The 13,850-nt window shown below is 42.9% G+C and overlaps 1 protein-coding gene across 1 annotated transcript in view; it reads left to right on the top strand.

The window, feature by feature from the left end:
• The window catches only part of ARID5B (AT-rich interaction domain 5B), a 121,580-nt gene that overhangs the window by 96,768 nt on the left and 10,962 nt on the right, over positions 1–13,850 (top strand). The window contains exon 10 of the mRNA XM_042818281.1: positions 3,431–3,528. Coding sequence (XP_042674215.1) covers positions 3,431–3,528 — 98 coding nt within the window. The remainder of the gene's footprint in view (positions 1–3,430; positions 3,529–13,850) is intronic.

Below are 13,850 nucleotides of genomic sequence, written 5' to 3'. Positions count from 1 at the left end.
GCAAGAAGCTGGGATTGGCAATGGAGAAGATCATATATTCCTCAAAGCAGAAGATACCATTAAAAGCATTTGTATAAGCAGTCCTCTACTTTAATAGATAAGATCATTGCTTTAATTTGGTTGCTTTTGAGTACCAGTCACAGCCTAATACCGTGCTTACAGGAACAAGATCCAAATCTGCTCATGGATCCCTGGACTGAGCAGTCTCTTGCTTGACTCCAGATTCTGCTGACAGGGAAAGATGGCATGCAGGTTTTCAATGCCCCTGAATCCCAGTGGCCATGGACTGGGACTGTGGAGCTGTAGGCTGGGGCAAACTGCGGGAAGGGTCTGCAAACCAGAAGACCACTATATATAAAACTGAAGCCAGCATTGGGATGGAAAGCTGCCAGAGATTAGGCTGGCCTTTGCAATTGTCTTGATTGGTTGGTGAGCCTGGAGCATCCTGTGCTCTTAGAATTGTGGCAGACACTACAAGAGATGTATATACTGGTGTGAGCAGAGAAAAACAAATTGGAGAACTAAAGCAGCAAAGAACTTTGTCCTCTGTATGTTGTCTACTGCAGCAGGTCAACTGAAGTCAAGAAACTGAAAGTGAATTTACTAGAAGTGTGAAAGGAAAGTGCTTAGGAAATAGTTATTAAAGCTTTTGCATAATGTTAGTTAGTTAGTCTTACTTTACTAAAGCTCCATGCCCCTAAAAATGACACTTGTGAATGTGTTTACAGGAAATTCCCTGCTCAGCCAACTAAAACATTGTAATATTTTTGCACTTTTCTGTTACCTGCCTTTCTGTTTCTCATGTGCCCCAGCCATGGGTGTGTTACTAACAAGGACCACATATGAACCAGTTCAGAGTAGAAAACCACTGTGTAAAAGCAACCAAGGCAGGTATTTTGATACAAACAGTAACCATGAGCAAAACTTTGCCAGGCACTGCCCTTTCCTGGCTGCTCGAGAAGTTCATCGTCACTTAAGGTGGGTGGGAGAGACTTCAATGAAAAAAGCAAGCAGTCCTTCATTTCAACGCGACCAGCATGAGCATCCAGCTCGAGCAGTGCTGCCCTGCATGGCAGTTGTGAGGTTTCCACAACACTGCATTTTGTTCAGATTGTTTAAGGATGCAATTTATCACTTACTTTAGTCCTTTGAAGTTTATTAAGCATAAAAACTAAACTTTCCAAAGCAGGGGAAAACTCATCTACAGGCTTGGTTAGAATAACAGTTATTTCAGGGAATGTCAAATTTATACGTGGGAGGACACAACTCTGCTAATTGCCAAGGAGTTCTGATCCTCTGCAGAGGCGGAATTGGATAAAGCTGGACAAATGTTTGTGTAAATACTATTATTTTTAACAGTCTAGAGGAGGTGGACACCAGTGTCCAGTGACTTCAGAGGAATTCCCCTTTCACCTTAAGGAAAGTTGTGTTTGCTATTGTTCCAGCTTGAGTATCAACTTTGGATTTGGCTCATAGTTAATGAGACTTTGGTTCTGAGGCTGCTGTGTTCCTTTTGAAAATGGACACTGTGCTTCGTAGTAGCATGGGCATGTTTAAAAAGGGGACTTGCTGTCCTTCTCTTGCTGACTAATCCTTTGCTTTCATTCAGAGATTCTGCCACAGCCCCACTGTACTTAATCAAAGATGAAGTCCTGGCCCAAAGCCTTGCAAGCCAGCTGGGCTGGGCTTTCTAGGAGGGCATAGCGCAGCTCACAGTATAGCTCTGAGCACTTTTATTCCCTTAGCCTGTGAGGCTGCCAGGTTACATTTGATAAAAGGCCTCTTGCAACAGCCCCTGGGGGACCTTTGATTCTGGGGAGCAATCGAAAGGCAAGGGCTTTCTGGCTATGCCTTATTCTGCTGCCTGTCCCAATGACCCATAACAAAAGTGTGGGAGGCAGGACCAGAAGTAGCTTTCCATCCAAGCTTTCCTTTACAGCCTGGGACTTGATCCAATGATTTTTGACCTTTCAGGTTGCAGAAGGAGCATCCTTTAATATTCCCAGGAGTTACAGCTCATTATGATTCCTGTTCCTCAACCCCTTCAGTAAAAATAATAGACTGAAGTGTGGATAGCTTGGGGAAGAGATGTTGTAAGGAATTCAAAATGAACTTTTTTCTTCAGATGAGTGTTTAGTTTCATTAATTCATTTGTGCCAAATTTATCTGCACTACTAAGTACTAGTAGTGAGTTGGAGCTGGTGCTGATGTTTTCTGAGAACTGCACAAGCAATGAACTTGGAGGAACTGTAACGATACCAAATGCTAAGTCTCCAGCCAGCCTTTTGGCTTCAGAGAATGATTTCAGCAAAGGAAGGATTTTCCTTTTATGTAGAGCTAGAAAGAAATACCTTTTACCCTGTAATATTTAATGATGGTAGCTATCTCCTCTTGTTCAGATTAAAATTACAGGCCTCAGATTGCAAGTTGTAATATTTGTTTTCTTCTGATTGCTGCCTTTAGCTCCTCAGTAAATGCCATTGACTACTCTGTGGGTAACTCCAAAGAAGCCTCCAGGGCTGAATATATTAAAATCCACAGCATTCCACAGAAAATGACAAAATTCTCCCCAAATTGCCCCCACAATTTTCCACTGGCCTTTTTTATGAGCTGCAGGCAGAGGAGGGTGATCTATTGTGCTTGTCCTATTCCTGCTTTTCTTCCTGTTTTAAATATAGCGGAATATATAAAATAATGAAGTGGTATTCAGAAACAATTCTTTTGCCAGGTCTTCCATCTGTTATTCTGTATAATCCTAATTTCTGTACAAAAAACAGAGCCGTGGTATGCAACTCAATATGTTACAAGATGTTTATTTTCATCAGAGTAGTCCAATAAAATACATAGCTCAAATATTAAGATTGGAGTATGTTAAGATTTCACTACTATTTGATCTATATATTCTACTGACATAAATGGATAAAAATAAACAGCTTGTAACCTATAGAGTTACAGACTCTGCTTTTGTGGATTTACAGAATTCTGTGGTGGATTTGGGTTTTGCAGCAGATTTATTTTCTCTAATTCAGTTAAAATAACTACGTAATCATTATTTGTGCTGAGTGCGGGTCTAGCTTCATTTTCATAATTCACCGTGGGATTTGTCTGCATAACTTCTTATGGTTAATGACCCTATATTGATTGAGATTCTCTTTTGTGAGGCTGGATTGCTTGTGACTTGATAATGAATCAGTCAGATCTCTCCATTTTAGAGCGAGAGAAAATAGGCATAGTGTTAACTTACCAAAAAAAAAAAAAAAGAAACCCAACACCCAGAGCTTTGTGTGCTCTATATAGTCTGTAGGGGCTTTTATTGTTCTTGTAGTACATGCTGTTCTGAAAGTGTCACACATGCATTTGTTGTTGTGAACTCAAACGCTGTAGAATCTGTAAAGATGCAAGATTAAATTTTCCATTGCCATTTTTACAGATAACAGCCCGTCGACAATGGAAACATATTTATGATGAATTAGGTGGTAACCCTGGAAGCACAAGTGCTGCTACATGTACTCGCAGACATTATGAAAGGTAAGATAACGAATCTGAAATGCTTGTTTAATAATGAAAAAATTAATTTGGAGAACCTTCAAAGCGTTTTATAAAGAACTAGAGAAAGAGAGAGAGAGAGAGAGGTTTCTTAAAGATACAGTAAATTTTCCCCCAACAGTTCAGTCAGATAATCCATTGTAATTTAAACCACAATATATGTCTCCAGTGGCTAAATACATAAAACAAGCATCTATTTTCTTTGGTACATATCCTAATTTTTACAACTGATTTGCGGGTAAAGAAGCTGAAAAATTGAGCAAAACATACTCAAGGAGAAATGAGAAATGAGCTAATTGATGCAGACACTTGTCTTCTGTCGGTTTTTAGGAATACCAATTAAGCAAATTGTGGTTGTGATCAAAATAATGGGGCAGCCCACAATGCAGGGTGCTGTTAATGTTGTAGGTCATGCAGAGCACTGCATTCCTCTTCTTCACTGCATTCCTTCCCTCCTCCCTGCCTGCAAGCTGCTGCCAAACACTCTTTCTCTGCAGCCATTGTTGCTGGTCAGAACTGTTGATTTCTTATTCTTCCCATGTAGATAATAACTTCCAGGGCTTGTGAAGCCAGCATGCACTGAATAGAATACTGGAGCTGGAATGTTGTTTTGGTTTACTTAGATTTTTAGAAACAACCCTTTTTTTTCTTTTTTTTGTTTTTTTTTTGTAGACAAGAAAATTTTAGTGCAATCTTTGCAATTTCAGGCTCAAATAAGGAAAGTCCAATCTCTTGTTCTAGAGTGTAAGCAAGTTATGGTGCTGGGCTCAGGAAAAGGCTGGTCTTGCTGTGCACAGAGCTGTGCGTGTTGGGCATTTTCTCACCCTTTTTTCATGCTTTATATGTTGGCCACTCCGAGGGAGATTCTGCCCACACCGTGGAGAAAAAGGCTCATTGCTGTCCTTTACAGGTGGCAGCTGTGGCATGAGGGCCTGGATGCACCAAGAAGTTCCATCTAATGCATTATAACAGAATTTGGAGCCAAACAGTGGGGCAGATTGTGTGAGTTGCTATACATGTCAGATGGGCTTTCCTCTGCCGTTGCGTTGCTGATGAATGTTATAGATTGCCCTAGTTGACTCATCAGATTGTCTGGACTCGGCTCTTCCCCTCCCTCATTTCAGCTCCAAGAGGCTCAGGTCTTCCTCTTGCACACAGGCCAGCTGATTGGGTTAAAGCTGGCAGCCTGAGCTTCCCTTGGCCAGGTGTACCTTGCAGAACCCTGTTTTTTTTTTTTGTCAGAGGAGACCCAGGCATGCTGAGAGTTCAGGCTCTGTGGCTTCAGGGCATGCAGGCAGCAAGTGTTCCTGGGCTTGGTGCTGAAATTCAAGATTCACTGAGAGAACAGTTCCTCGCTAGCTATGGAAAGTAAATGAGCCATTCACAGATACATGATGAACCCGCCTCTCTTTCTTCTACTTTCATGCTAGTGGTTCATTATTGTACATGCAAAACCCTGGAATTGTGCTCTTCTTCTTCTCATAGATGCCTAGAGACTCCTTCCTGTGACTTACTCAGCAGTTACTTAGGGATATGCTACAAAGTACCACAATCTGTTGTGCTCACTAGAAAAGCTGAGCAGATTCATCATGCCTTCAAGGTACCACAGCCTTTCCAGCTACCCAAAAACAATTTTGCTTTCCAGGAGTCTGAGGGAGGAGACAGCTTTAGCTGATGGTCGAGATGAGTCTTAAGACATCGAAGAGCTCAAATGTGAGCCCTTGGGTTCCAGAGCCAGGCGTAATTCTGACATGAGGCAGGACCTATTGTTCAGGTCTCTGTGGATGGCTGTCAAAAAAAATTTCTGATGTTAGACCCTCTTTTTCCACCACGGGAAAGCTGTATGGAGCGTCAGATTTGGAAAAAAAGTAAATGAAATTGTCATGGTTTGATTCAGCTGGTAATTCTAACCACAGCACCTGTAAATGTAATGTTCATTTCTAGCCAATGCACTCAGATGACATTTAATCTAAAGCTAGAACTGCAATGCAGGAATACGCATTAATGATTCAGGACGCACATACATTTTCTAACTTGAAGGTGAGTTGTAAAGCTAAACTGGAAATTGAATTAAGCTGGGAAGTAAATGTTGAACAAACCTCATGATTTTTCCTTTCTGGATCCCAGTGGCCTTCTTACTGGAGGCAGAACACGCAGCTCCCTGGTGTCGCTGGTGCTGCTGTTTGCATCATCCCTGCCATCCGTCTCCACAACTAGATGCCAAGAGCACCATGCTGTGGTAACTAGGTTTTCTCAAGTTGGTAGAGAGGCTACCAGCTGTTTGTACTGGCTTGAGCATATCAAGGCTGCATCAACGGCAGTGACCTTCCTGTGACAGCATTAAGATACTGAAGAGCGTAATGCACGTGGCTCCCACGTGGCCTCCCAGACGCTCCTCCCAGCGCCCCACTGCAGGCTGGGTTTCCAGACCCTGTGCCTGGTTCAAAGAAAAGAGAGGAAAAGAATCAGAAACTGTACCAAGGTGGCAACACTACAACCAAGCTGAAGTATAGGAGTGCTGGTGTGGTCAAGGGCAGGCAGCATTCTGCTCCCCAGCACACATCACGGCAGGAGAGGCTGCAACGCCTGCCCCTGCTGGGCTCTGGGTGGCAGGCAGCTTGGGGAAGTGATGGCCTTGTTCCTCCCGCAGAGGGGAGATTCTGCATGCCTTATCAACTGATTCATTTCAGGCAGTATGGTTTGCGTTTCCAGTAACTGTTTTCATTTTAAAACAAAGCAAGGTAGTAAGTGTTTCAGTAAGTGTTATTTGTGCATTAGTTAGACAACTTCTGTTTTATTAATGAGTGTAATAATGAAAGTGCAGGTTGCTGAGTAGAAGTAATGGGTGTTTTTATTTAAAGCATAGCAGGTATCGCGTAATGCCAGTGAATGTGTTATTGTCACTGTAGGCATGGCTGGTCTGAACCTGCCTCAAATTGGGTTGTTTCAGGTAGGCCCCAGCACTTCATAAAATGTCTTTGTCAGCCTGGTTTCCCTTCCAAACCTATCCATCTCTGTCAGTTTTTAATATTAGTACCAGGCTCTTGGCTATAGTCCATTAGTACTGTACTTAATTGCTCATGTTACAGATGATTACCAATATAAAAAGCATTAATGTTTTCCCATCGTGGGGCTGTTGCTCTCTCTGTGGTTCGGGCTGCGCAGAGCTGAGGAGTTGTTGTTTTTTTGGTCATTACTGTTTGTGCTCTGTGCAGGCGGTTCCCTTGCTGTCTGTGTCAGCTGTGTTGGCCTGGGCCTTCCTGAGGAGCGTGAGCCCTTGTCAGTGCCCCATCTCCCTGTTATCAGCAAGCCCTCAGAAACGGCCGCTCTTCTGCGAAGAGCTCTGCTCCCCACCGCCTTCCCCCTAATGCAGATGTGGGTTTCACATGCAGGGGCTGAGGTTTCTTTCGCTTTTACACAGAACACATGATCATCAGCTTTAATTACCCTGTGTAAACGATAGGCTGTGTTTCTGCAGCACCAGTGACGTTGCTGTTAGGGGTTTTTCATAAATATTACATCTCCACCCCCTCAAAAAAAAAAAAAAAAAGAAAAAACAACACAAAAACCACGACCAACTTGCTATTTCGCAAGGTATAAAAAGTTCCAAATAAAACGCTAGCAATTGCATGTTGGGGCCTTTTTGCGCCTCAGAGCCTGGCTGTCTTTCATCTCGGTTTCCTCCAAAGCAAGCTCCGTCCAGCAGCTACGGACAAATGTGCAGGGCTGGGGCACCTGGTGTGAAGCAGTGTGCAGCGTTGCCCCTCAGCTGTGCGGTGGCCAAATGTGTTGTGTTGGAAGATGCCATGGCCAGCAGTGGGTAGTCCCTGAGGGCTGCAGCCTGTCTGGGTGCTGCAGAGCCATGCAGGAGCTGGACTGTGCCGTGCCCTGCTGTACCATGGGGTAGGTAGCTCACGGCCTTACCCTCATGAGCCACCAGAGCCTCGGCCACCCAGCTGTCCTGGTCAGACCCAGGTGGCAGGGGTCCATGGCAGGACTCATCTCTCTGCAAATTTGGATAGCCAAATGGCAGCTTGCTCTGAAGCCGTGGCTGCCAGGACACTGTGGGGATCAGGTGATGGAGAGGGGACCTCAGCAGGCAGTAGGGCATTGCAGCTCTGCATGGTGGTTGTGCCATGCTTTGGGGACAGACTCCTGGGGTGTGTGGATCCTGGGCACCTGCAGTGCATGCTGTACATCTGTCCCCTTCCAGCAGACTGAAAACGGTGAGATGCAGTGTCCAACGTGGAGCCCATTCTGACATTTTTCAGTCTTAATCACACGCAAAAATATTATGTATTATCAGAAACACAAGGCAGGTCAAAATAAGTCCCTTATATGGTTTCCCTTTAAGAACCATGAAGTTTCTCTACCCTAAGGATATTGTGAAGTAATTCAATATGCAAGGAGAGTCCTGCATTGCTTACAAATGCTGCATGGTTTTGTTAAAGCGTTCAGATAATTTTGGTAAAGTTTAAGCGTTTTGGTGGAGCTTTGTAGGAAATAGCAGCTGGTCTTTTAGGAGGGAAGGAAAAATAGGAGCCTTTTAGAGCATATAAGTGAAAATGTTTATGGTAGTCTTCTAATATATGTTGTAATTTATCTGAGGTTTTGGTTTACATCACTAAGTGTGAAAACATCCTCAGGCAAAAGTTAATCAAGTGTTATGTCATCCTGTAAACTACAGCTAGCTCTTTGTTTGACCCCAAAAAACTTGCCAAGCAATATTTTTTTCTTGTAATACCAACTTGTTTTTATTTTTGTGTTCACCCCACTTTCCTGCCCCCCTCCCACTACAGCTAGTTACAGACTCCAGAAAACTTTTAAAATTTCAAACTGTCTCAGTAGTTTTCCATCAAGCATGAATTTAAGCCTGAAGACAGATGAGGTATCGTAGCCCTCTTTTTCTTTTCCTATTTTTTTTGAGTGTCTTTTGTTTTTTGTTTTGGTTATTTTTTTGGTAAATAAAAAGAGTTTTCTACTTGAGATTTTCTGCCCTCAGGGCTTTATCATTAAGATTAAATAACTGCACTCTCAAGCATACCACTGAACAAACATATTTTCAATTATGTGAGTAACAGATGCTTTAACAAAGGAACTATTGAAAATTCAGAAAGCTTCCCCCCTCCCCAAAATTTAAAAAGTATCAGATGACAGAGGAATGTAATTGTTTACCATTAAAAAACAGATCCTTAACTGTCCATTCAGAACATCTGAGAACACGCTGTTTTTTCAGAATTTCTTCAGAACTGGGTTTCCAGCCTGGCAGACTTAGTGGCCAGGACTAGAGTTGTTGGGTGAGCTCAGCAGATGATCAGGTATTCTCTTCCAGAGACTGCAGGCTGATGGTCTCTCTCCCTCGCGGGGAACTGTTTCCCCAGCCACATCTTCCTTTCCACCTGGGGTCTTGCCCCAGAAGGGCTTGCGAGTTTTGTAGAGTGATCTGGGGAAGCTTCTCTGTCCTCATCACCCTTTGCTGTGCTCTAAATCTGGAACGGTTGCTTGCTTCCCTTCACTGAGCCATAGGATGGAGAGTGTCTGTGCTTGCATCGCCTGACAGTGCAGCTAAATCAACAGCTGTTTGTAATGTCACTAATTTCTAGTTTACCTAAAACAAAGTGCCTTTGAATTCTCTCACAGCAGTGCAGTTCCCACCTTTCAGCAGCGAGCTGTTCTCATTACCCACCAGCACTCCCAGTGGGCTGTGAGGAAAGTTGTTGATGAAAGGATGAAAGAGCCATTTCTTTAAGGAAGGGAAGTTCTTTGCGAACAAAATCGAACTCAAACATATTTTGCCTTTGCTGATAAAATACATGCCAGTTTTGTACTTCAGACGTATGCAAATAGTCCTATTGCTATTGTATTCTGCATGAAAGCATGCAGGCTTGCTTTCGTAACCCCTGAATTGTACAATGCAGCACAGGGAAATCAGGCTTGATTTCCTCATTGTGTTTCATATTCCCATTTCAGAAAACAGGCTAAGATCTTAAGAGTTTGGGTTATTCCTCCCCCCGTTCTCTGCTGGAAAATGGTCACTGGTGCCCAGAGAGCTGTCTAACAGTCCTGTCAATCCTCACCAGCTGATTGCTGTTGAAGGTGACTTGTTTCCTGTGACAGCATTGCTCCGAGATTTATTCCTTTTAAAGGATATCGGTGTACAAAAGACAAGCCTTCTTTGGGGATCAGAGCTAGGGTGTTCCTGCTGGTCCCTTAAAACAGCCAAATGCTTTGCCGTTGGGTTTCCAGGAAGACAATGAGGCTTCTGCAACTGAGGTTATCGATTGGAGGCCCTCTGCCCTGGGACTGCCTGCCTCTGCGTGAGGGCTGTTGCTGAGTCGCCCCAGCTCAGTGCCGCTTGTCTTGGCTCCATGCTCACAGGGCTGACGATGGCTCTGCCTTACTGCTCTCAAGGACCTAACAGAAAGATCCCTTAGTGAACCTGGCAGAACAGTGGTCTTCTCCCCAGCTGTGCCTTCAGGGGAAGGAGTCAAGACCCACTCACCTGTGACTTAGTATGCCCCGGAGGGAAGTGTTTTCCAAACTCCTACCAGCAAGGTGATTTGTTGCCTGTCCCTTCTCAGTGTTTCTGAATCTGAGCATTTACTGTTCTCATGATTTACATTAGCATCTAAACCTTGCATAATCTCACTAATCCCCTGGCCCCCAGATAACCACTGGCAGTGAGTTCCATGGGTTAACCGATGGTTGTGTTCATTCGGTAGAGCAGATTTAAGTCTTTTTCCATTCTCATTGCAAACAACTTCCTTAACCTTCTTGCCTGGAATGGAAAAGGAGCAGCGTCTCCCAACTAATGGGCTCTGGTATTTTATGTGCTTCCAAGATTATTCTTGTGGCTGAGAGGCTCCCTTGCGCACTGTTTTGTGTTGGGCTTGGAGCCCTTGAGAAAGCAAGATGATGTCAATAGGAGGCATGTTGGAATATTTTATTCTGCCAGAAAGAAAACAAAAATAAACACTGAGACAAACGGTATAAAAATACTGTAGGGGTTGTGTTGAATTGCCTCCTGCCCTCCTTCCCCCAGTGCAGCCCATGGACAGAGCACTGTGTCACGGGCATATGGTTCCTCCCTGGCCGGAGCACCCTGTAATATCCACGCACAGTGGGGAGAATTAGAGAGGAAACTGGCAGCCTTAACATTTAATTTCCTTCCTCTTTCTGGGTTGGTCAGATCCTTTGCATTATTGTAACTATTTTTTTTATCATGTCTATAAATAGACGTGCTCTCATGTATTACGTGAAGCAGAGTTGGGACAAAAAAATCATTCATTCTTTATAATCAATACATGAAAATGCAGTGGTTATTGGCTCAGATTAGACCTTGTATTGTTATTTCTGTAGCTGGGGAAAAAAAAATGTTGACTAATAAAGATTAAGGACTTTTTTTTCTTTTTATGAAATGCTAATGATGAAGACATGTTTGATATACTGTGAAATACGTTTCTCTAATGTGAAGTTTCTGCTTTTTGTTGAGAAAGATATTCAGTCCCTGGAGGATTTTAGAATTTGTAAATATAAAATTATCTGCTTCAGTGTTTTTCAAAAAAATGTTGGCAGAAAGCCAGATTACTTACATTACTGTAATAGATTTGCTGACCTCTGACATTGCTGCAGAGAAGTACATTGAATTTTTCATAATATCAGATGATGCAGATCTGAAAACTCAGTACACTGCACCATTATTTAATTCAGGACTTAGTAAAGCAAAATCTTTTTTTGAGTAGCAGTTTATACGTGATTAAACTTAATATTGCCGATCGTAATAAATCAGGATTAGTATAGTACTGATTTGTTAATCTAACTTGTATTGATTTTAAGTTGTCTTTATTTAAAAAAAAAAAAAGACTCGCTTTTCACAGTGACTGAATTTAATAAGAAGCTCTGTGATAGCAAAGACTCCCCTACTGTTTCTGCTCTTGGCTGGAAAATGTTATTCTTGTATTATTCCAGGAAAAAAAAAACAACAAAACAAAACAAAAAAAACCCTCATGCTGCTAAAAATCTGCTGCCTGTGGAAAGATTTTTTAATACACTAGTGCTTACATATTCTATTTATGTTAATTGACTTATAAATAATACATTTTATTAATCTTAATATTGAAGTCTTGATCATGATAAAGACCCTTCTATTTACTCTCCTCGCAGGCTTCACAAGTAAATATTCCTTCGACCACAGAACGGCCCCCCTTTCCTCCTCCATAAGTACTTTGATACTTCCCCCCACCGCCGAAGACAGCCCCGTCCAAAGCACTGACAGTGCGGGTGTTGTTTCTGAGCAGAGCACGTTTGAGGTGTCGAGGCGCATTTTTGCGAGCCCCGTCCTTCCTTTCCTTGTGCAAAGATTGATTAAATCTTACCTGCGCTGCAAATATTTGACAAAAATCCTGCGTTCGTTTCAGACATGTCACATTCTGCTAAACTATTTGGATAATAGCAGATCGCATTCTTCCTGCGTTGGGCAATATTGACCTTAACTTGGCTGTGCAGCGAGCGGTAATGGCATGTGAGCCGGAGCTCTAACCGTTCTGAGAGCTGCCTTAGCTTTATTACTCCTGTGCTATAAAAGCTTCTAATAATCAAATGATAAGATCATATCCTGTGGGTAATTGTGTTGTACCATGACAGGATAACTGAAAAAACACTCAGTGAAAATTGTAACCAGCGGAAGTCTCAACACGCAGAGCGTTCTTGTGTGGTTGGGCTCCGTGTGCCGCCTTGCGTGGGATCCCCCGTGCCCCCTGCACCCACAGCGCTCCGTGCGCCAGGCGGTGTGCTGGGAGCGAGGCGGAGAGCTCCTCCAACAAGCCATCCTTGTGTTTTGGTTCCGTTTTACCTTAGTCATGCCTGCTTCCAGATACAAGAAACATTTAATTCCAGATTTCCTGCTGCTGGCTCCAGGCCTTTGACCGGCGATGTGAAATGTATTTTTACTGCTGTCGTACTGCCAACTGCTGAGCTCAGTGAAAAATAACTAAAATGAAAATGTTGTACTCCCACGTGAACTCAGGATAAGAAAAGGAAATTTTAAGGCACAGTTGCTAATTAGCACCAAAGCTAATGAGTTCTGGTGAGGTGCACCACAAGGAGGAGGAGCTCTGGGAGGCCGGCTGGGAGGCGTGCAAGCACTCGCCATTGCTGCAGCCCAGGCCCAGCTGTGCCTGGAGCCCCCCATGTACCATCTTTGCAGCAGTGCCCACCATTGGGCCACAACCACGTGCCCTCCTTGCAGCAAGGCACACCAGTGGGCCATGGCGCCTGCTTGCACAGCACTTGGACGCTCTGAGGGCCTGTTGAGGGGAGGTGGGAATTTGTAACGGGCAGCGTGTTTCTATGGAAACAAAACAAAGCCAAACAGTCGCCTCGCAGCGCTAACAAGTATTGTCATAAAACGTGTTTTTATTAAAAGCGAGTTTAAATATTTAACACATGGCAGAGCGACATCAGTGTTGCCCTGTGTGAAGCCCAGCCTTGCCTCGAGTCAAGTCCGAAGAGCGCTGTGCAGCACAGGGAGGCATCCGGTGCTTGCACGAATATTTGTGCTTTGTGAGTGAAATTCAGCAGCCTCAAGTATGAACAAGATTATTTTTTTCTGATTCTGCTTAGTTATGCTTTTTATTATATAAACATTAACTGTAATATTACAGTGGGAAACAGGTATTTGGCAACTACATATTATTTTGCTAAGTTTGCATAGAGGGAGCAGTTTCCAGTTTTAGCAGCTGTAACATGTTTAAACTCAGTTTGTAATGGGATCTGAAGATGAATATTCCCTGTGGGCTCTGCTTAGCTTCATTACTGGAGCCCTGCCAAATTCAGGGCTAGAAAGTATTATTCACGCCTCTTTGCACATACCATGTCAGAGCATGCTCAGTTAATGAATTTTGGTTCTAATATAGCATAAATTAGGTTTATATTTTAACATAATTTATGTTGTATTTTATTAAAATGTAAAATATTATGATCACAAGCAATCTAATTTCTGCTCTCTTAAGCCCAAACTGTGTTTGAACATCTAAGTATGTAAATCAAAATTGCATGCTTAGGAGCTGATTCTAGGATAACAAACGAATATCTGAACCAAAGAGGTTTCTGCCTTGGAGTCCTAGATTAAAGATAATTAAGGATTCCTGGTATTTGAACAGATTTATGTTGTTTATAAGCAAAGTACATTTTCCTCGCAGAGTCAACTTGTCTTAAAAAAAAAAAAAAAACAAATTATGTTTGCTGTATTAAAGTTCATATTTTTAAAGTCTCAGTCTTGTATTAATCCCACAGTGAGTCATTAA

The sequence above is a fragment of the Centrocercus urophasianus genome, unplaced genomic scaffold (genome assembly GCF_019232065.1).
Source record: "Centrocercus urophasianus isolate 14NV4802_14NV808 unplaced genomic scaffold, USGS_Curo_1.0 seq_17, whole genome shotgun sequence".
In the NCBI taxonomy this organism is placed as follows: Eukaryota; Metazoa; Chordata; class Aves; order Galliformes; family Phasianidae; genus Centrocercus; species Centrocercus urophasianus.
Note: the sequence above shows the minus strand (reverse complement) of the source record. Positions and strands in the feature narration are given on the sequence as shown.